This window comes from Bombina bombina, chromosome 1 (assembly GCF_027579735.1).
Source record: "Bombina bombina isolate aBomBom1 chromosome 1, aBomBom1.pri, whole genome shotgun sequence".
Taxonomy (NCBI): Eukaryota; Metazoa; Chordata; class Amphibia; order Anura; family Bombinatoridae; genus Bombina; species Bombina bombina.
This window is the reverse complement of record NC_069499.1, coordinates 924952474-924975665: the sequence shown is the minus strand read 5'-3', so window position 1 is coordinate 924975665 and position 23192 is coordinate 924952474. Positions and strand designations below refer to the sequence as shown.

The window sequence follows — 23192 nt, the reverse complement described above, 5'->3', positions numbered from 1 at the left end:
GTCCACGATCCCTGAGCCTTCAGGGAGTTCCAGACTGCGCCCCAACCTAGAAGGCTGGCATCTGTTACAATCGTCCAATCTGGCCTGCGAAAGGTCATACCTTTGGACAGATGGACCCGAGAAAGCCACCAGAGAAGAGAATTTCTGGTCTCTTGATCCAGATTTAGTAGAGGGGACAAATCTGAGTAATCCCCATTCCACTGACTTAGCATGCATAATTGCAGCGGTCTGAGATGCAGGCGCGCAAATGGCACTATGTCCATTGCCGCTACCATTAAGCCGATTACTTCCATGCACTGTGCTACTGACGGGCGTGGAATGGAATGAAGGACCCGGCAAGCATTTAGAAGCTTTGACAACCTGGACTCCATCAGGTAAATTTTCATCTCTATAGAATCTATAATCCCAGGAAGGGAACCCTTGTGAGTGGCAATAGAGAACTCTTTTCCACGTTCACTTTCCGCCCATGTGACCTCAGAAATGCCAGAACTATCTCTGTATGAGACTTGGCAATTTGAAAACTTGACGCTTGTATCAGAATGTCGTCTAGGTACGGAGCTACCGCTATGCCTCGCGGTCTTAGTACCGCCAGAAGTGAGCCCAGAACCTTTGTAAAGATTCTCGGGGCTGTAGCTAACCCGAAGGGAAGAGCTACAAACTGGTAGTGCCTGTCTAGAAAGGCAAACCTCAGGTACCGATAATGATCTTTGTGAATCGGTATGTGAAGGTAGGCATCCTTTAAGTCCACTGTGGTCATATACTGACCCTCTTGGATCATGAGTAGGATGGTTCGAATAGTTTCCATTTTGAATGATGGAACTCTTAGGAATTTGTTTAAGATTTTTAGGTCCAAAATTGGTCTGAAGGTTCCCTCTTTCTTGGGAACCACAAACAGATTTGAGTAAAATACTTGCCCTTGTTCCGTCCGCGTCAGGTCTTGTACACAGCGTAGAAATGCCTCTTTCTTTATTTGGTTTGCTGATAACCTTGAAAGATGAAATCTCCCTTGAGGAGGAGAAGCTTTGAAGTCCAGAAGATATCCCTGAGATATGATCTCCAACGCCCAGGGATCCTGGACATCTCTTGCCCAAGCCTGGGCGAAGAGAGAAAGTCTGCCCCCCACTAGATCCATCTCCGGATAGGGGGCCCTCTCTTCATGCTGTCTTAGGGGCAGAAGTAGGCTTTCTGGCCTGCTTGCCCTTGTTCCAGGACTGGTTAGCTTTCCAACCCTGTCTGTAACGAGCAACAGTTCCTTCCTGTTTTGGAGCGGAGGAAGTTGATGCTGCTCCTGCCTTGAAGTTACGAAAGGCACGAAAATTAGACTGTTTGGCCTTTGATTTGGCCCTGTCCTGAGGAAGGGTATGACCCTTACCTCCAGTAATGTCAGCAATAATTTCTTTCAAGCCGGGCCCGAATAAGGTCTGCCCTTTGAAAGGAATATTAAGCAATTTAGATTTAGAAGTCATGTCCGCTGACCAGGATTTAAGTCATAGCGCTCTGCGCGCCTGGATGGCGAATCCGGAGTTCTTAGCCGTTAGTTTGGTTAAGTGTACAACAGCATCCGAAACAAATGCGTTAGCTAGCTTAAGTGCTTTAAGCTTGTCCATAATCTCATCCAATGGAGCTGTGCGAATGGCCTCTTCCAGAGACTCAAACCAGAATGCCGCAGCAGCAGTGACAGGCGCAATGCATGCAAGGGGCTGTAAGATAAAACCTTGTTGAACAAACATTTTCTTAAGGTAACCTTCTAATTTTTTATCCATTGGATCCGAAAAAGAACAACTATCGTCCACCGGAATAGTGGTATGCTTAGCTAAAGTAGAAACTGCTCCCTCCACCTTAGGGACCGTCTGCCATAAGTCTCATGTGGTGGCGTCTATTGGGAACATTTTCCTAAATATCGGAGGAGGGGAGAAGGGCACACCGGGTCTATCCCACTCCTTGCTAATAATCTCTGTAAGCCTTTTAGGTATAGGAAAAACGTCAGTACACACCGGCACCGCATAGTATCTATCCAGCCTACACAATTTCTCTGGAATTGCAACCGTGTTACAATCATTCAGAGCCGCTAATACCTCCCCTAGCAATACACGGAGGTTCTCAAGCTTAAATTTAAAATTAGAGATCTCTGAATCCAGTCTCCCTGGATCAGATCCGTCACCCACAGAATGAAGCTCTCCGTCCTCATGTTCTGGAAATTGTGACGCACTATCGGACATGGCTCTCACATCATCAGCGCGCTCTGTCCTTAACCCAGAGCTATCGCGCTTGCCTCTTAATTCAGGCAATTTAGATAATACTTCTGTCATAACATTAGCCATGCCCTGCAAAGTGATTTGTATGGGCCTTTCTGAAGTACTTGGCGCCACAATATCACGCGCCTCCTGAGCGGGAGGCGAAGGTACTGACACGTGAGGAGAGTTAGGCGGCATAACTTCCCCCTCGTTGTCTGGTGATAATTTCTTTACAGCTAAAGATTGACTTTTATTTAAAGTAACATCAATACATTTAGTACACATATTTCTATGGGGCTCCACATTGGCCTTCAAACATAGTGAACAAGCAGATTCATCTGTGTCAGACATGTTTAAACAGACTAGCAATGAGGCTAGCAAGCTTGGAAAATACTTTCAATAAATTTACAAGCAATATAAAAGACACTGCTGCGCCTTTAAGAATACAAAAAAAAAAAAAAAAAAAAAAACTGTCACAGTTGAAATAACAATGAACTAAATCAGTTATAGCAACCAAATTTTCACAGTAAATGAATTAAATTAGCAAGTATTGCACCCACTAGCAAATGGATGATTTAACCCCTAAATACCAAAAACGGATAATCAATTTAACAATTAACGTTTTTATCACAGTCAAACACACAGGTCTGCTGTGACTGATTACCTCCCTCAAAAATGAATTTTGAAGACCCCTGAGCTCTCTGGAGACGTCCTGGATCAAAGGAGGAAGAAGCAGGAAGACTGTGACTAAATTTTTACTGCACAAAAAGCGCTAAAATAGGCCCCTCCCACTCATATTACAACAGTGGAAGACCTCAGTTAACTATTTCTATGCAGAAATATACGTTAGCCATGTGGAAAAAATCATGCCCCAATAAGATTTATCACCAAAGTACCTCATAAAACGATTAACATGCCAGTAAACGTTTTAAACATACATTTTAAAGGTTATGTAGTGTTATCGCTAAGCCTGCTACCAGTCGCTTCTACTGCAGTTAAGGCTCATACATTACTTCAGTATTAACAGTGTTTTCTCAGTCAAATTCCATTCCTTAGAAAATAACTTTACTGCACATACATTCATCAGCCTGATACCAGTCGCTACTACTGCATTTAAGGCTGTTTACTTACATTACATCGGTATCAGCAGTATTTTCTTAGTCAATTCCATTCCTTAGAAAAATATTTTACTGCACATACCTCAATTGCAGGGGACCCCGCATGCTATTCCCTTTTCTGAAGTTACCCCACTCCTCAGAATGTGCGAGAACAGCCAGTGGATCTTAGTTACTTCTGCTAAGATCATAAAAAACGCAGGCAGATTCTTCTTCTAAATACTGCCTGAGAGAAAAACAGCACACTCCGGTGCCATTTAAAATAAACTTTTGATTGAAGAATAATTAAGTAAAAAAACTCCACACTCCTCTCACGACCTTCCTACTTTGTTGAGGGTTGCAAGAGAATGACTGGATATGACATGTGAGGGGAGGAGCTATATAGCAGCTCTGCTTGGGTGATCCTCTTGCAACTTCCTGTTGGGAAGGAGAATATATCCCATAAGTAATGGATGACCCGTGGACTGAACACACTTAACAAGAGAAAAAAAGTTAAAAAATGTTTTATGTAAAAACATTAAAAAAAAAAAAAAAAAAAAAATCAGCTTAGCACCCAGGTGGGAAAGTGGTTAAAAAAACAACAACAAAAAAACAGGTTAGAGAATCAGAACTTTCATGTGTGCATGTTGCCTTTAGAAAAGAGACAGACTGAAGATGTATTGCATAAGTACACTGTGCTTTACCTGGCATCAAACTCCCACTTAAGCTAATGGCTTGGACCCAAAAATACTGTAAAATTTTTAGCATTTTTGCTATCAGAAATAGAGATTTGTTTTTATTTACCTGTCAAAATTATATATCTCTTTAGTGCACCTTATACATTCATTGGATAGTGCTGCCTCGGAAAATATCGCTCATATTACATTTAATTACCACTTAATACATTTAAGTGGTGAGTTATGTGTTGTGCTCAAGTGCAACTTATAATAACAATGCTAAAAAAGTTACTGCAACTGGAGACCTGAGGTAAAGTGTTAGGGCTAAAATAAAGTATATTAATAAAAGGTAAAAACATAATAAAATCAAGTATAACACACATAGGGCTAGATTACGAGTTTTTGACGGTAATGGTGTGCGGTGCTAACGCACAGTTTTTCCTTACCGCTCACCTACAGTAACGCTGGTAATACGGGTTTTTAAAAAACCGGTGCCACAAAAAGTGAGCGGAGAGCAGAATTTAGCTCCACATCTCACCTCAATACCAGCGCTGCTTACGGTAGCGGTAAGCTGGAAAAACGTGCTCGTGCATGATTTCCCCATAGGAATCAATGGGGCAGAGCCGGCTAAAAAAAATCTAACACCTGCAAAAACGCAGCCCCATTGATTCCTATGGGGAAACACATTTATGTCTACACCTAACACCCTAACATGAACCCCGAGTCTAAACACTCCTAATATTATACTTATTAACCCCTAATCGCCTTAACCCCTAATCTTCCGCCCCCACCGTCGCCACCGCTATATTAAAGTTATTAACCCCTAAACCTGTCTAACCCTAACACCCCCCGAACTTAAATATAATTTAAATAAATCTAAATAAAATAACTACAATTAACTAAATTATTCCTATTTATAACTAAATACTTACCTATAAAATAAACCCTAAGCTAGCTACAATATAACTAATAGTTACATTTGTATCTAGCTTAGGGTTTATATTTATTTTACAGGCAACTTTGTATTTATTTTAACTAGGTAGAATAGTTATTAAATAGTTATTAACTATTTAGTAACTACCTAGCTAAAATAAAGACAAATTTACCTGTAAAATTTACACCTAACACTACACTATCATTAAATAAATTCAATAAATTAACTACAATTAATTACAATTAAATTAAATAAACTAAAGTACAAAAAAATAACAAACACTAAATTACAGAAAATAATAAAATAAATGCAATTTTTTAAACTAATTACACACTAATCTAATCCCCCTAATAAAATAAAAAGCCCCCCAAAATAAAAAGAAAGCCCTACCCTATACTAAATTACAAATAGCCCTTTTTTTTATTTTGGGGGCTTTTTTATTTTATTAGGGGGATTAGATTAGGTGTAATTTAGTGTTTGTTTTTTTGAATTTAGATAATTGTATTTAATTGTAGTTAGTTTAGGGAATTAATTTAATTATAGTGTAGTGTTAGGTGTAATTGTAACTTAGGTTAGGTTTTATTTTACAGGTAAATTTGTATTTATTTTAACTAGGTAGCTATTAAATAGCTAATAACTATTTAATGCTATTGTACCTAGTTATAAATACAAAGTTGCCTGTAAAATAAAAATAAACCCTAAGCTAGCTACAAGTAACTATTAGTTTATATTGTAGCTATCTTAGGGTTTATTTTATAGGTAAGTATTTAGTTTTAAAAGGAATAATTTATTACCCCTAATCTGCCACCCCCGACACCTACATTATATTATTAACCCCTAATCTGCCGCTCCGGACACTGCCGCCACCTACATTATACTTATGAACCCCTAATCTGATGCCCCCAACATCGCCGAACCCTACATTATATTTATTAACCCCTAATCTGCCGCCCCTAATGTCGCCGCCACCTACCTACAATTATTAACCCCTAATCTTCCGCCCCCACCGTCGCCACCGCTATATTAAAGTTATTAACCCCTAAACCTGTCTAACCCTAACACCCCCCGAACTTAAATATAATTTAAATAAATCTAAATAAAATAACTACAATTAACTAAATTATTCCTATTTATAACTAAATACTTACCTATAAAATAAACCCTAAGCTAGCTACAATATAACTAATAGTTACATTTGTATCTAGCTTAGGGTTTATATTTATTTTACAGGCAACTTTGTATTTATTTTAACTAGGTAGAATAGTTATTAAATAGTTATTAACTATTTAGTAACTACCTAGCTAAAATAAAGACAAATTTACCTGTAAAATTACACCTAACACTACACTATCATTAAATAAATTCAATAAATTAACTACAATTAATTACAATTAAATTAAATAAACTAAAGTACAAAAAAATAACAAACACTAAATTACAGAAAATAATAAAATAAATGCAATTTTTTAAACTAATTACACCTAATCTAATCCCCCTAATAAAATAAAAAGCCCCCCAAAATAAAAAGAAAGCCCTACCCTATACTAAATTACAAATAGCCCTTTTTTTTATTTGGGGGGCTTTTTTATTTTATTAGGGGGATTAGATTAGGTGTAATTTAGTGTTTGTTTTTTTGTAATTTAGATAATTGTATTTAATTGTAGTTAGTTTAGGGAATTAATTTAATTATAGTGTAGTGTTAGGTGTAATTGTAACTTAGGTTAGGTTTTATTTTACAGGTAAATTTGTATTTATTTTAACTAGGTAGCTATTAAATAGCTAATAACTATTTAATAGCTATTGTACCTAGTTAAAATAAATACAAAGTTGCCTGTAAAATAAAAATAAACCCTAAGCTAGCTACAATGTAACTATTAGTTATATTGTAGCTATCTTAGGGTTTATTTTATAGGTAAGTATTTAGTTTTAAATAGGAATAATTTAATTAATTGTAGTAATTTTAGTTAGATTTATTTTAATTATATTTAAGTTAGGGTTAGACTTAGGTTTAGGGGTTAATACATTTAATATAGTAGCAGCGACGTTGAGGGCGGCAGATTAGGGGTTAATAAATGTAGGTAGGTGTCGGCGATGTTAGGGCCGGCAGATTAGGGGTTAATAAAATTGAACTCGTGTTTGCGAGGTGGGAGTGCAGCGGTTTAGGGGTTAATATATTTATTACAGTGGCGGCGATGTCTGGTCGGCAGATTAGGAGTTAATTTTTATTTAAGTGTTTGCGATGTGGGGGGGGGGGCTCGGTTTAGGGGTTAATAGGTAGTTTATGGGTGTTAGTGTACTTTATAGCACTTTAGTTAAGAGTTTTATGTTACGGTGTTAGCAGCTGAGGGCGGTAGGGGTCTACCGCTCACTTTTTCCAAGACTCGTAATACCGGCATTAGGAAAATCCCATTGAAAAGATAAGATACGCAATTTACGTAAGTGGATTTGCGGTAGGCTCGAGTCGCGGAAAAAAAGTGAGCGGTACACCTGTACCTGCAAGACTCTTAATACCAGCGGGCGTTAAAAAGCAACGTTGCTTTTTAAGGCTAACTCAAGACACGTAATCTAGCCAATAGATTTTTGACACTAATTATCTGGGAGTAGGTTAAATCACTGCTGGGTGATGTCTTTTATAGTGAACTTCACAATAACATAAATGTATTAAAAGGTACAGTAGGAAGTAAAAGGAAATGTACATGAGAAACCAGGAACCACCCTCACTGTGATGGGTAAAATATGGTACAACAATTTGACTCTCACGTGGTAAAGCCAAGGATCAATGCGTTCCGCCAGATGAGACGTGTTCCAAAGATGTTACAAATGCTGTAATAACGAGGACGTGAGAAGCCTTCCCGCACTGCATCCACTTCTGTGGCAATAAAAATTGAAAACAAGAATAACTGGTGTCAGCATAACAGAAGATTGAAAACAAAAATTAAGACACTATCCTGCAGCCACTGACAGACTAGACTCCTCTAACAAGTGTCAGTAACACCCAAAGACAAACACTAACATGCATGAGTGAGATGCTTATAGTCCGTGTCTGTACATCCATCACTAGTATTAATGTTAGGTGTCAATGTGTCTTTGTACATGTGTGTGCCTTTACTAAGTACTTCCACCCTTGTCAGTGTGCTCCACAGAAAATATTGCCAGCCAGATGGCATTATATAGTAGCTGGGTGGGGGCAGTGTAATACTTTGTAATATTATAACAGTTGCTGTTATTTATAAAGGTGACTTTAGCTATCCAAAGGACATAATAATTGCATAATTTACAATAAAATGTATTTCATGGTCATTTGTGCAACAAACAATGAAAAATGTAATGTTAGCTCATTTTAGCTTAATGTTGTCTTCAATTTTAGCTGAGTGGTCAGTAAAGTCAGCTGTGTGCTGTGCCCAATAAATAGGTCTTGGGAACAACACTGATTATGTAACTTATTGCTACCACATGTGTTAGTTGGTGGGAAACAGTGACACACAAAAACACAAAGTGAGTCCCAAGAGTGACATGTATAGCCGTGGCAGCGAGATGTCCTAATGTGGCAGACAGGTATACGTGCAGTGACACCCACTAACCAGCAAACAAACTGTCCTGACTAGACAGATCCTCCCCTACATCTGCTCCGTTTGCTCTGGAGAATATGAGGAGCTCAGACTTGCAGCGATCAAGCTGCTGAGTAGCCAGCAGCCAGCGGGGAGACTCTGGGAATAGTGAGCGGCAGCTGAGGGAGCAGAAGAGAGAACAATTAGTACAATAGACAGCGCATGTAGAGGGAAAAACAACTGCCACACAATGCTAAACACTAAACCGTATAAAATATTGTGTGTGCAGTGAAAGCGCTTAGTATATGAGTGTATGTAAAATAAATGATGTTTGAAAAGAAGATAGAGATCAGTATGGGATTCTATGTACTTATTGAGGATAGAGGTATTAATCAAAGAAGAAGTGACACATTTTCAGGTATTTATTACAAGGAACAAGTCAAGGTTAAGGAATAATTTAGAGAAAATGTTCTTTAATCGTGACCTTATGACATAGGATTCACTGATATTTGAATACTTTAGTAAATGTAATACCTGTGATAATATAATAACTGCTGTTGCACTTGAGAACTCTCAGATTCCTTAACAAAACTAGTTTGTTGTGATCTTGTGCTACATAATACCTTCCTAACACACAATTATGTTCCAAAGAGGCCCTAAAAGATTCCAACCTTCTATTTTTTTCCATAGAAACCTCCCCTTATATAGATACATTTTATAATCCCAGCAAGATTAGTTATATAGCATGCAATCACATATAGAGGGGGAAGTTCTAGAACATGTAATTTAATATACAGAGAACAGTTACAAATTGGGTGTATGTAGGGGAGGGATAGAAAACTAACCTGACAAGATTAGTAAAGCCCTAGGTAAACCTGAAATTCCACTACAGAACATGTAGGCCTTCAAGGGCCATAAAAGTCAGGGGAGGTGGGGAATTTAACAGTCCCTTTAAGCCCATTCTAGTTCCCTTTAACTCCACACTTGCAAAATGATTTGTTTTACTCATACACAGAAAAATTCAACTTTAGAGAACTTACCCCCAGTATATCACTAGTAGCAGCAGAGTTCCGGTAATCACCCCCTGTATGATCCTCCAATCAGCTAACAGAACAGCCAGGCCAGGTAACAGCAGCTCCCCAGCAATCCAGAAAAATCCTCCAATCATTGTAACCATAAGGCGGTGACCAGGAGAGCAAAGCTCCAGCCCTATTGGGATAAAACATGTGGCAAAGGTGAGATAAAACATAGTAAAGCTGGTGTGACCAATATGGAAACCAGAGCATTGTGCATTACAAACTACCGGCAATAGGTGCAGTGCTACATACCAGTAGGCTACGGAAAAATGTCCAGCTTGGAGAAACAGAAAGAGAAATGAGAGATGAAAGAAACCTCTCAATACACAAAAAAATCAATAAAGACTTTCAGGACAAGGAACAGGGCTTGAAAACTTCAGTAGCATGTACATAAGCAATATGAAGAATTCAGTTCCATTCGGACAACAGTAGTTGCACTGACAGGTGTGCAAGAAGTGATGGATAATACAGTTAGAAACTACTTAGAGAGTTAAAGGGATACTAAACCCATTTTTTTTTCTTTCATGATTCAGATAGAGCATGCAGTTTTAAGCAACTTTCTAAGTTATTCCTATTATCAATCTTTCTTTGTTCTCTTGTTATCTTTATTTGAAAAAGCAGGAATCTAAGTTTAGGAGCCGGCCCATTTTTAGTTCAGCACCCTGGATAGTGCTTGCTGATTGGTGGCTACATTTAGCCACCAATCAGCAAAGTCTACCCAGGTCCTGAACCAAAAATGGGCCGGCTCTTAAGTTTACATTCTTGCTTTTTCAAATAAAGATAGCAAGAGAACGAAGAAAATTTGATAATAGAAAAAAAATTAGAGTTGCTCAAAATTGCATGCTCTAGAAAGAAAATTTTTGGGTTTAGCGTCCCTTTAAGATAAAAACTGATATGATGTTGGCCAGGCAGTGACGAGTGTTCTATATAAGTCTCCTTAATAGGAACATCAGTCAACAATTTAACAGGATAGAAAGATCAAAATTTAAATGTGCATAGGTACATGTAGAATAGAAGTATTTTTGCAATATACATTACCAAAAGTGTGTCTAGTAAAAGTTAGGAGTGTTTTTTTAGCAGCATACACACATATGCTATGAGTGCCTCTGTGCAGTGGTATGCAAGCACTTCTCTCTAAGAGTCTATGATATGACATTCCACATAAAACTCTTGTGTCATGCTGGATTTAAGGTTGATTCTCTGGTTTTTAGCACATACTGGTGGAAACTGCAATTCGTTTAGTAGAACAAATAGTCCTGTGGACATTCGTTTGGACAATCGAGTGTTGATAAGAATAAAAATTCATGAATTAAATGTTATTTCCAGTTTTTGAATGTTACTTTTGTTTTCGAATGTTCATAATTAGATCGACTATCCAGATTCGAAATTTCGAATGTAACATTCGATTTAACAAATACTTTTCAGAAGTTCAATAGCTCATGTGGTAGGGAATTTAGTAAATTGATACATAATAGATACAAATATATCAATTTGAATGTTTCTATTTTGAAAATTGCATAATTCGATTACATTTAAAGTGAAAGTCAATCCTAGCGTTTTACAAACGCTAGGATTGACTATTGAAACAAATAAAGGGGACTTTCATTCATGATGTATAAGATAAGATAAGAGTATAATCGATTGCCGTTCTTAGCTGCTACAGCAGTCCATGGCTTAATTTTTTTTTTGCTAAGAGGTTACGTTTTCACCTCTTAGCCAATAGCCGTGCGGTAAATAATTGTACAAATTACACAACATTAATTAATGCCCTTTTTTATGACATATTAATCTCAGGTATTTTGTGAATTCATCAGTTCCTAGGCTGGAGGAACCTAAGAGTAGATTATTTCCAGGAAAGCAGATCTGAACAGCTCAATCTGTTTTATATCTGCACTAGTCCTAAAGCCCGTTCACACGGGCCGTGTTATATTTCTTTCTTTCTCTCTCTTTCTCTTTTTCTCTCTCTCTCTTTCTCTCCTTCTCTCCTTCTCTCTCTCTCTCTTTCTCTCTCTCTCTCTCTCTCCTTTGTTCACCCCCTGCGCCTGCGATCAGCTGTGCTGCCCGGTCCTCGCGCTGCTGTCGGGTGGGTGCGCGTGCGATCAGCTGCAAGTGTTTGTCTGAACTGCGCATGACGGCTTCAGACAAACTCTTGTCTTTTATAATATAGGATGTGTTAAAAAATGAGGGCTGATCTACTGCATACTGTATTTACACATACAACATGACTATACTACCCACCCATTGGATTGAGAAACAGACAGGAAAGCACTAAAAAGTAATATTAAGAAAATAAAATAAAATGTAACAATGTATATAGATGTAGATTTACAATGTCACATGTAACTGTTTAATACGTTGAGTTTTCCATATTCATAGTAATAGCATATGATTAATTACTGCCCCTCCACTGGAAACCACTGGTGTGAACTCGTGCATACATTCCCATACATGCCCAAACCAAGCCCACCTAGCATAGAGGAGGAGCAAGAGAGCACACTGGTGTTTTCAAACAGAGTGAGGGTTTCTGCTTCCAATTAACTGAAGTGTCTAATAACACTGATCTTGAAAAAAGGAAAAAAAAACAAAAAAAAACACAAACAGCTCCTGTGGGTGGGCAGCTGGAGAAACCATCACCTAGATTACGAGTTTTGTCGGTAAAAACTTGAGGGCCTAACGCTCCTTTTTTTTCCAGCGCTTACTTTAAACAACGCTGGTATTACAAGTTTTCTGAATGGCTGCATTAGCCTCAGAAAAGTGAGCGTTGAGTATAATTTAGCTCCACTTCTACCTGTAATACCAGCGTTGCTTACGGTAGCGGTAAGCTGGCAAAACGTGCTCGTGCACGATTTCCCCATAGGATATAATGGGGCTGAGCTGGCTGGAAAAAAACCTAACACCTGCAAAAAAGCAGCGTTCAGCTCCTAACGCAGCCCCATTGTTTCCTATGGGGAAATCATGCACGAGCACGTTTTGCCAGCTTACCGCTACCGTAAGCAACGCTGGTATTACAGGTATAACAACATGAACCCCGAGTCTAAACACCCCTAACCTTACACTTATTAACCCCTAATCTGCCGCCCCCAACATCGTTGCCACCTGCATTATACTATTAACCCCTAATCTTCCGCTCCGGACACCGCCGCCACCTACATTATACCTATGAACTACTAATCTGCTGCCCCTAACATCGCCGACACCTATATTATATTTATTAACCCCTAATCTTCCGCCCCCCAACGTCGCCGCCACCTACCTACACTTATTAACCCCTAATCTGCCGACCAGACATCGCTGCCACTATAATAAATGTATTAACCCCTAAACCGCCACACTTCCACCTCGCAAACACTATAATAAATTGTATTAACCCCTAATCTGCCATCCCTAACATCGCCGCCACCTACCTACAATTATTAACCCCTAATCTGCCGCCCCCAACATCGCCTCTACTATAATAAAGTTATTAACCCCTAAACCTAAGTCTAACCCTAACCCTAACACCCCCGTAAGTTAAATATAATTTAAAGAAATCTAAATAAAATTACTATAATTAAATAAATTATTCCTATTTAAAACTAAATACTTACCTATAAAATAAACCATAAGATAGCTAAAATATAACTAATAGTAACATTGTAGCTATTTTAGGATTTATATTTATTTTACAGGCAACTTTGTATTTATTTTAACAAGGTACAATAGCTATTAAATAGTTAATAACTATTTAATAGCTACCTAGTTAAAATAATTACAAAATTACCTGTAAAATAAATCATAACCTAAGTTACAAATACACCTAACACTACACTATCAATAAATTAATTAAATAAATGAACTACAAATTATCTAAACTAAAATACAATTAAATAAACTAAACTATAGTACAAAAAAAAACAAACACTAAATTACAAAAAATAAAAAATATTACAAGAAGGGCTTTTTGCGGGGCATTGCCCCAAAGTAATCAGCTCTTTTACCTGTAAAAAAAAAATACAAGACCCCCCCAACATTAAAACCCACCACCCACACACCTCTACTCTAAAACCCACCCAATCCCCCCTTAAAAAAACCTAACACTAACCCCCTGAAGATCACCCTACCTTGAGCCGTGTTCACCCAGCCGGGCCGAATTCTTCATCCAATCCGGGTGAAGTGGTCCTCCATCCGGCAGAAGTCTTCATCCAAGCAGGGCAGAAGAGGTCCTCCATCCGGCAGAAGTCTTCATCCAAGCGGGGCAGAAGAGGTCCTCCATCCGGCAGAAGTCTTCATCCAAGCGGGGCAGAAGAGGTCCTCCATCCGGCAGAAGTCTTCATCCATCCTTGGCTCCAATCTTCAAGACCTCCGACGCGGAACATCCTCCTCGGCCGACGGACTAACGACGAATGTAGGTTCCTTTAAATGACGTCATCCAAGATGGCGTCCCTCGAATTCCGATTGGCTGATAGGATTCTATCAGCCAATCGGAATTAAGGTAGGAAAAATCTGATTGGTTGATGCTATCAGCCAATCGGATTGAAGTTCTATCCGATTGGCTGACTGGATCAACCAATAGAATGCGAGGTCAATTCTATTGGCTGATCCAATCAGCCAATCGGATTGAACTTCAATCCGATTGGCTGATTAAATCAACCCATCTGATTTTTCCTACCTTAATTCCGATTGGCTGATCAGCCAATCGGAATTTGAGGGACGCCATCTTGGATGACGTCATTTAAAGGAACCTTCATTCGTCGTTAGTCCGTCGGCCGAGGAGGATGTTCCGCGTCAGAGGTCTTGAAGATGGAGCCGCGGATGCATGAAGACTTCTGCCGGATGGAGGACCTCTTCTGCCCCGCTTAGATGAAGACTTCTGCCGGATGGAGGACCTCTTCTGCCCCGCTTGGATGAAGACTTCTGCCGGATGGAGGACCTCTTCTGCCCCGCTTGGATGAAGACTTCTGCCGGATGGAGGACTTCTTCTGCCCCGCTTGGATGAAGACTTCTGCCGGATGGAGGACCACATCGCCCGGATTGGATGAAGAATTCGGCACGGCTGGGTGAACACGGCTCAAGGTAGGGTGATCTTCAGGGGGCTAGTGTTAGGTTTTTTTAAGGGGGGATCGGGTGGGTTTTAGAGTAGGGGTGTGTGGGTGGTGGGTTTTAATGTTGGGGGGGTCTTGTATTTTTTTTACAGGTAAAAGAGCTGATTACTTTGGGGCAATGCCCCGCAAAAAGCCCTTTTAAGGGCTGGTAAAATAGCTGATTACTTTTGTAATTTAGTTTAGGATAGGGAATTTTATTATTTTGGGGGGCTTTTTTATTTTATTAGGGGGCTTAGATTAGATGTAATTAGATTAAAATTCTTGTAATATTTTTTATTTTTTTGTAATTTAGTGTTCGTTTTTTTTGTAATATAGTTTAGTTTATTTAATTGTATTTTATGTTAGATAATTGTAGTTAATTTATTTAATTAATTAATTTATTGATAGTGTAGTATTAGGTGTATTTGTAACTTAGGTTAGGATTTATTTTACAGGTAATTTTGTAATTATTTTAACTAGGTAGCTATTAAATAGTTATTATCTACCTAGTTAAAATAAATACATAGTTGCCTGTAAAATAAATATAAATCCTAAAATAGCTACCATGTAATTATTAGTTATATTGTAGCTATATAAGGGTTTATTTTATCGGTAAGTATTTAGTTTTAAATAGGATTAATTTATTTAATTTTAAAAAATGTATTTAGATTTATTAAAAATTAGGGGGGTGTTAGGGTCAGGGTTAGACTTAGGTTTAGGGGTTAATAACTTTATTATAGTAGCAGCGACGTTGGGGGAGGCAGATTAGGGGTTAATAATTGTAGGTAGGTGGCAGCGACGTTGGGGGGGCAGATTAGGGGTTAATAACATTTATTATAGTGTTTGCGAGGCGGGATTGCGGCGGTTTAGGGGTTAATACATTTATTATAGTGGCGGCGATGTCCGGTCGGCAGATTAGGGGTTAAATAATTTTATTATAGTGTTTGCAATGTGGGGGGGCCTGGGTTTAGGGGTTCATAGGTAGTTTATGGGTGTTAGTGTACTTTGTAGCACAGTAGTTAAGAGCTTTATGTTCCGGCGTTAGCCCATAAAACTCTTAACTACTGATTTTTATATGCGGTAGGAGTCTTGGAGGTAGAGGCTGTACCGCTCACTTCTTCCAAGACCAGCGTTAGCCAAATCCCATTAAAAAGATAGGATACGCAATTGACGTAAGGGGATTGCAGTATGGAAAAGTCGCGGAAGAAAAGTGAGCGGTACACCTGTACCTGCCTGACTTGTAATACCAGCAGGCGTTAAAAAACAGAATTTATGTTTACCTGATAAATTACTTTCTCCAACGGTGTGTCCGGTCCACGGCGTCATCCTTACTTGTGGGATATTCTCTTCCCCAACAGGAAATGGCAAAGAGCCCAGCAAAGCTGGTCACATGATCCCTCCTAGGCTCCGCCTACCCCAGTCATTCGACCGACGTTAAGGAGGAATATTTGCATAGGAGAAACCATATGGTACCGTGGTGACTGTAGTTAAAGAAAATAAATTATCAGACCTGATTAAAAAACCAGGGCGGGCCGTGGACCGGACACACCGTTGGAGAAAGTAATTTATCAGGTAAACATAAATTCTGTTTTCTCCAACATAGGTGTGTCCGGTCCACGGCGTCATCCTTACTTGTGGGAACCAATACCAAAGCTTTAGGACACGGATGAAGGGAGGGAGCAAATCAGGTCACCTAAATGGAAGGCACCACGGCTTGCAAAACCTTTCTCCCAAAAATAGCCTCAGAAGAAGCAAAAGTATCAAACTTGTAAAATTTGGTAAAAGTGTGCAGTGAAGACCAAGTCGCTGCCCTACATATCTGATCAACAGAAGCCTCGTTCTTGAAGGCCCATGTGGAAGCCACAGCCCTAGTGGAATGAGCTGTGATTCTTTCGGGAGGCTGCCGTCCGGCAGTCTCGTAAGCCAATCTGATGATGCTTTTAATCCAAAAAGAGAGAGAGGTAGAAGTTGCTTTTTGACCTCTCCTTTTACCGGAATAAACAACAAACAAGGAAGATGTTTGTCTAAAATCCTTTGTAGCATCTAAATAGAATTTTAGAGCGCGAACAACATCCAAATTGTGCAACAAACGTTCCTTCTTTGAAACTGGTTTCGGACACAGAGAAGGTACGATAATCTCCTGGTTAATGTTTTTGTTAGAAACAACTTTTGGAAGAAAACCAGGTTTAGTACGTAAAACCACCTTATCTGCATGGAACACCAGATAAGGAGGAGAACACTGCAGAGCAGATAATTCTGAAACTCTTCTGGCAGAAGAAATTGCAACTAAAAACAAAACTTTCCAAGATAATAATTTAATATCAACGGAATGCAAGGGTTCAAACGGAACCCCCTGAAGAACTGAAAGAACTAAATTGAGACTCCAAGGAGGAGTCAAAGGTTTGTAAACAGGCTTAATTCTAACCAGAGCCTGAACAAAAGCTTGAACATCTGGCACAGCAGCCAGTTTTTTGTGAAGTAACACCGACAAGGCAGAAATCTGTCCCTTCAGGGAACTTGCAGATAATCCTTTTTCCAATCCTTCTTGAAGGAAGGATAGGATCCTAGGAATCTTAACCTTGTCCCAAGGGAATCCTTTAGATTCACACCAACAGATATATTTTTTTCCAAATTTTGTGGTAAATCTTTCTAGTTACAGGCTTTCTGGCCTGAACAAGAGTATCGATAACAGAATCTGAGAACCCTCGCTTCGATAAAATCAAGCGTTCAATCTCCAAGCAGTCAGCTGGAGTGAAACCAGATTCGGATGTTCGAACGGACCCTGAACAAGAAGGTCTCGTCTCAAAGGTAGCTTCCAAGGTGGAGCCGATGACATATTCACCAGATCTGCATACCAAGTCCTGCGTGGCCACGCAGGAGCTATCAAGATCACCGACGCCCTCTCCTGATTGATCCTGGCTACCAGCCTGGGGATGAGAGGAAAGGGCGGGAACACATAAGCTAGTTTGAAGGTCCAAGGTGCTACTAGTGCATCCACTAGAGCCGCCTTGGGATCCCTGGATCTGGACCCGTAGCAAGGAACTTTGAAGTTCTGACGAGAGGCCATCAGATCCATGTCTGGAATGCCCCACAGCTGAGTGACTTGGGCAAAGATTTCCGGATGGAGTTCCCACTCCCCCGGATGCAATGTCTGACGACTCAGAAAATCCGCTTCCCAATTTTCCACTCCTGGGATGTGGATAGCAGACAGGTGGCAGGAGTGAGACTCCGCCCATAGAATGATTTTGGTCACTTCTTCCATCGCTAGGGAACTCCTTGTTCCCCCCTGATGGTTGATGTACGCAACAGTTGTCATGTTGTCTGATTGAAACCGTATGAACTTGGCCCTCGCTAGCTGAGGCCAAGCCTTGAGAGCATTGAATATCGCTCTCAGTTCCAGAATATTTATCGGTAGAAGAGATTCTTCCCGAGACCAAAGACCCTGAGCTTTCAGGGATCCCCAGACCGCGCCCCAGCCCATCAGACTGGCGTCGGTCGTGACAATGACCCACTCTGGTCTGCGGAATGTCATCCCTCGTGACAGGTTGTCCAGGGACAGCCACCAACGGAGTGAGTCTCTGGTCCTCTGATTTACTTGTATCTTCGGAGACAAGTCTGTATAGTCCCCATTCCACTGACTGAGCATGCACAGTTGTAATGGTCTTAGATGAATGCGCGCAAAAGGAACTATGTCCATTGCCGCTACCATCAACCCAATCACTTCCATGCACTGAGCTATGGAAGGAAGAGGAACGGAATGAAGTATCCGACAAGAGTCTAGAAGTTTTGTTTTTCTGGCCTCTGTTAGAAAAATCCTCATTTCTAAGGAGTCTATAATTGTTCCCAAGAAGGGAACCCTTGTTGACGGGGATAGAGAACTCTTTTCCACGTTCACTTTCCATCCGTGAGATCTGAGAAAGGCCAGGACGATGTCCGTGTGAGCCTTTGCTTGAGGAAGGGACGACGCTTGAATCAAAATGTCGTCCAAGTAAGGTACTACAGCAATGCCCCTTGGTCTTAGCACAGCTAGAAGGGACCCTAGTACCTTTGTGAAAATCCTTGGAGCAGTGGCTAATCCGAAAGGAAGCGCCACGAACTGGTAATGTTTGTCCAGGAATGCGAACCTTAGGAACCGATGATGTTCCTTGTGGATAGGAATATGTAGATACGCATCCTTTAAATCCACTAAGGAATTGTTCAAAATTTATCAAATTTTCACCACAGTGTCTTAAAGCCTTAAAAGTATTGCACACCAAATTTGGAAGCTTTAACCCTTAAAATAACGGAACCGGAGCCGTTTTAAACTTTAACCCCTTTACAGTCCCTGGTATCTGCTTTGCTGAGACCCAACCAAGCCCAAAGGGGAATACGATACCAAATGACGCCTTCAGAAAGTCTTTTCTAAGTATCAGAGCTCCTCTCACATGCGACTGCATGCCATGCCTCTCAAAAACAAGTGCGCCACACCGGCGCGAAAATGAGGCTCTGCTTATGCTTTGGGAAAGCCCCTAAGGAATAAGGTGTCTAATACAGTGCCTGCCGATATTATTATATCAAAATACCCAGATAAAATGATTCCTCAAGGCTAAATATGTGTTAATAATGAATCGATTTAGCCCAGAAAAAGTCTACAGTCTTAATAAGCCCTTGTGAAGCCCTTATTTACGATCGTAATAAACATGGCTTACCGGATCCCATAGGGAAAATGACAGCTTCCAGCATTACATCGTCTTGTTAGAATGTGTCATACCTCAAGCAGCAAGAGACTGCACACTGTTCCCCCAACTGAAGTTAATTGCTCTCAACAGTCCTGTGTGGAACAGCCATGGATTTTAGTTACGGTTGCTAAAATCATTTTCCTCATACAAACAGAAATCTTCATCTCTTTTCTGTTTCTGAGTAAATAGTACATACCAGCACTATTTCAAAATAACAAACTCTTGATTGAATAATAAAAACTACAGTTAAACACTAAAAAACTCTAAGCCATCTCCGTGGAGATGTTGCCTGTACAACGGCAAAGAGAATGACTGGGGTAGGCGGAGCCTAGGAGGGATCATGTGACCAGCTTTGCTGGGCTCTTTGCCATTTCCTGTTGGGGAAGAGAATATCCCACAAGTAAGGATGACGCCGTGGACCGGACACACCTATGTTGGAGAAAGCAGCGTTAGGACCCCTCAACGCTGCTTTTTAAAGCTAACGCAGAACTCGTAATCTAGGCGCATAATATTGACAGCATTACTTCGTCCCTTTAAGTCCAGATTCCTGAAAGTGTTGTTAGCACACATGAAAACTTAGTTATCTTAAGGTGCATTATTGACATTTTAAATATAAAATATTAAAAAACAATATTTTTAAAAATTATTAGAAACTGTAAAAAATTCTTAATATATAATAATTTTTAAAAAATATTATTAACCATTTCGTTGCTAAGCCTTTTTTCACCCCAGTGCTAAGCAAATTTTGAGCTTTATTGCTACCTACATTTAAACCCACACAAATGATATATTGTTTTTTTCAGCAGGCCCAGAAGATTCACATTATGCCATTATTATATTTATAATTCATGGCATATGAGATAGCTGCGGCACAAACTGTTAAAAAAAAAAATCTTTCTTAGATTTTAGTAAATAATACTGAACATGTCCCAGTGTATACTGCTATTACTGTGATCACCTTACTAAATTGTCATCAAGGGTAGTCACATGGGAAATAGGGGCCCATACAGGCTTTTGAGGTTATAATATAGATTAGAAAGGCCCCATTGTGCAGTACAGAAATATAAGCATCTTTTTTTTTCTTGCAAGGTGTTCACCTGACTATACAGACAAATTTCATATATGTTTTTGAGAGAGGGACTTGAAAATAAACTTCATTAGGGGTCTCTAAACATACCAGATTTTTTTTTATTGCACATATAGATTACAAGTGGTGTCTTAACAGTTATGCACAAGTGAAAAGGGGTTTATCACGGGTGTTTGCGCGTTGGGTTTTAAGCTCGTATTATGAGTTGAAAGTTTGTATATATATATATATATATATATATATATATATATATATATATATATATATATATATATATATACATATGTACTTATGTATTTATATGTGTATATATGTATTTACAGACATACATACACATATAAACACATATGTATACACATATAGACATTATATATATATATATATATATATATATATATATAAATGTGTGTACATATGCACTTATGTATTTATATGTGTATATATGTACTTAGACATATAAATACATATGTATACATATAATTGCATACACACACATACATATACACATATATACAGAAATATTTACAATAAAAATAAACCTTTCCTGTATTTGAAGAACACTGGATTGTGAAATATTAATATCTCCTGTCAGGTTAGCGTGCGAGTGATAAGTGTTACATTTTTTCTTATCTATTCTAGTTTATGGGGAGAATAAGTTAGAGCGGTCACAATATCCGAAGTCCGGAAGTTAACGCGTGTCAGGTTTTGCTTGCGCACAAACCTCATTTTCAACGTGCATCCAAACAGATTACTTCTAGCAAAGTTTATGTTCGTTCGGGAACGCTAAATAGCGCACCACTTGTAATCTTGCACTGTCCAAATCTCTTGCCAGAACTGTACAAAAAGCTCCTCTTCTTTAATAAAGGAAGTATCTGTTTACACACGCCTTTGATTAACAAAACTCTCAAGCACAATGGCTTCCCACACTGTAAACTGTGGGAATACAAACACTGTATCCTATTTCATTGGAGAATAATGTACTGCAAATTATATACAATGTGAAGCATATTGAATCCCACTAAGTAATATTAATAATTACATTATTATCATTCAGCCAGATTACGAGTTTGGCGTTATGGCTGCTCGCTAATTACTTGTACGTTATCTTCACAGCTCCCCTTTCATAGTGCTGCTATTACAGGTTTGCAAAAAGCAGGTTTGTGCGGGCGATATGGTTGCATTGAGCTCCATACCTCACACAAATACAAGCGCTGCTTTGATGTGCTAGTGCACAATTTACCCAGAGACATCAATGGGGAGAGCCAGCAAAAAAAAGCCTAACACCTGCGATTGCGGAAACTAAAGCTCCGTAACGCAGCCCCATTGATATCTATGGGGAAAGAAAAAGTTACCTTTAAACCTAACACCCTAACATAAACCCCATGTCTAAACACCCCTAATCTGCCGCCCCGACATCGCCGCCACCTACATAAAACTATTAACCCCTAATCTGCTGCCCCTAACATCGCCGCCACTTACATTACAGTTATTAACCCCTAAACCGCCGCCCTCCCGCATCGCAAACACTATTTAAAGATTATTAACCCCCAAATCTGCCGTCCAATCACACCGCCGCTATAATAAACCTATTAACCCCTAAACCTAACCGAGGATGGATGTCCGGTCTATTAAAAATGTAAGTGGATCGTCGGGGGTTAGTGTTAGTTTTCATTTTAAGGGTTTATTGGGTGGGTTTTATTTTTAGCTTAGGGTTTGGGCAGTAAAAGAGCTAAATGCCCTTTTAAGGGCAATGCCCATCCAAATGCCCTTTTAAGGGCAATGGTTAGCTTAGGTTTATTTAGATAGGTTTTTATTTGGGGGGGGGGTTTGGTTGTGTGGGTGGTGGGTTTTACTGTTGGGGGTTGTTTGTATTTTTTTTTACAGGTAAAAGAGCCGATTTCTAAAAGAGTTGATTTCTTTGGGCAATGCCCCGCAAAAGGCCCTTTTAAGGGCCATTGGTAGTTTAGTGTAGGCTAGGGTTTTTTTTTTGGGGGGGGGGGGCTTTTTTATTTTGATAGGGCTATTAGATTAGGAGTAATTCTTTTTTATTTTTGATAATTTCGTTTTATATTTTGTGTAATTTAGTGTATATTTATTTTTTGTAATTTAGATAAATGTATTGTATTAATTGAATTTATTGTAATGTTAGGTTTTATTGTAAGGCAGGTTAGGTTTTATTTTACAGGTAAGTTTGTATTGATTTTAACTAGGTAGTTAGTAAATAGTTAATAACTATTATTTATTTATTAATTATTTAGATTTATTTTAATTATATTTAAGTTAGGGGGGGGTTAGGATTACGTTAGGGGTTAATAGGTTTATTATAGTGGCGACGATGTCGGGAAGCAGCGGAATAGTGGTTAATACATTTTTTCAGTTCGGGGATGTCCGGAGCAGCAGATTAGGGGTTAATAATTTTATTTAAGTGTTTGCAATGCGGGAGGGCCTCGGTTTAGGGGTTAATAGGTAGTTTATGGGTGTTAGTGTACTTTGTAACACTTTAGTTATGAGTTTTATGGTACAGCTTTATAACGTAAAACTCATAACTACTGACTTTAGATGGCAGTACGGATCTTGTCATTTTAGGCTGTACCGCTCACTTTTTGGCCTCACAGCAAAACTTGTAATACCGGCGCTATGGAAGTCCCATTGACAAAAATACTTTTCTTAAAGTGCGGTACTGACGTTGCGTGACGCCCAAAAAACATAATTTATGTAAGAACTTACCTGATAAATTCATTTCTTTCCTATTGGCAAGAGTCCA

At 39.2% G+C, this 23192-nt stretch overlaps 1 protein-coding gene across 1 annotated transcript in view; it reads right to left on the bottom strand.

Annotated features, from left to right (window-relative positions):
• The window catches only part of SLC22A31 (solute carrier family 22 member 31), a 125564-nt gene that overhangs the window by 30614 nt on the left and 71758 nt on the right, over positions 1-23192 (bottom strand). Inside the window, exons 4-6 of the mRNA XM_053694109.1 lie at positions 9528-9696; positions 8521-8666; positions 7700-7808 (exon numbers count right to left, since the gene is read on the bottom strand). Of these exons, the coding sequence (XP_053550084.1) occupies positions 7700-7808; positions 8521-8666; positions 9528-9696 (424 nt within the window). The remainder of the gene's footprint in view (positions 1-7699; positions 7809-8520; positions 8667-9527; positions 9697-23192) is intronic.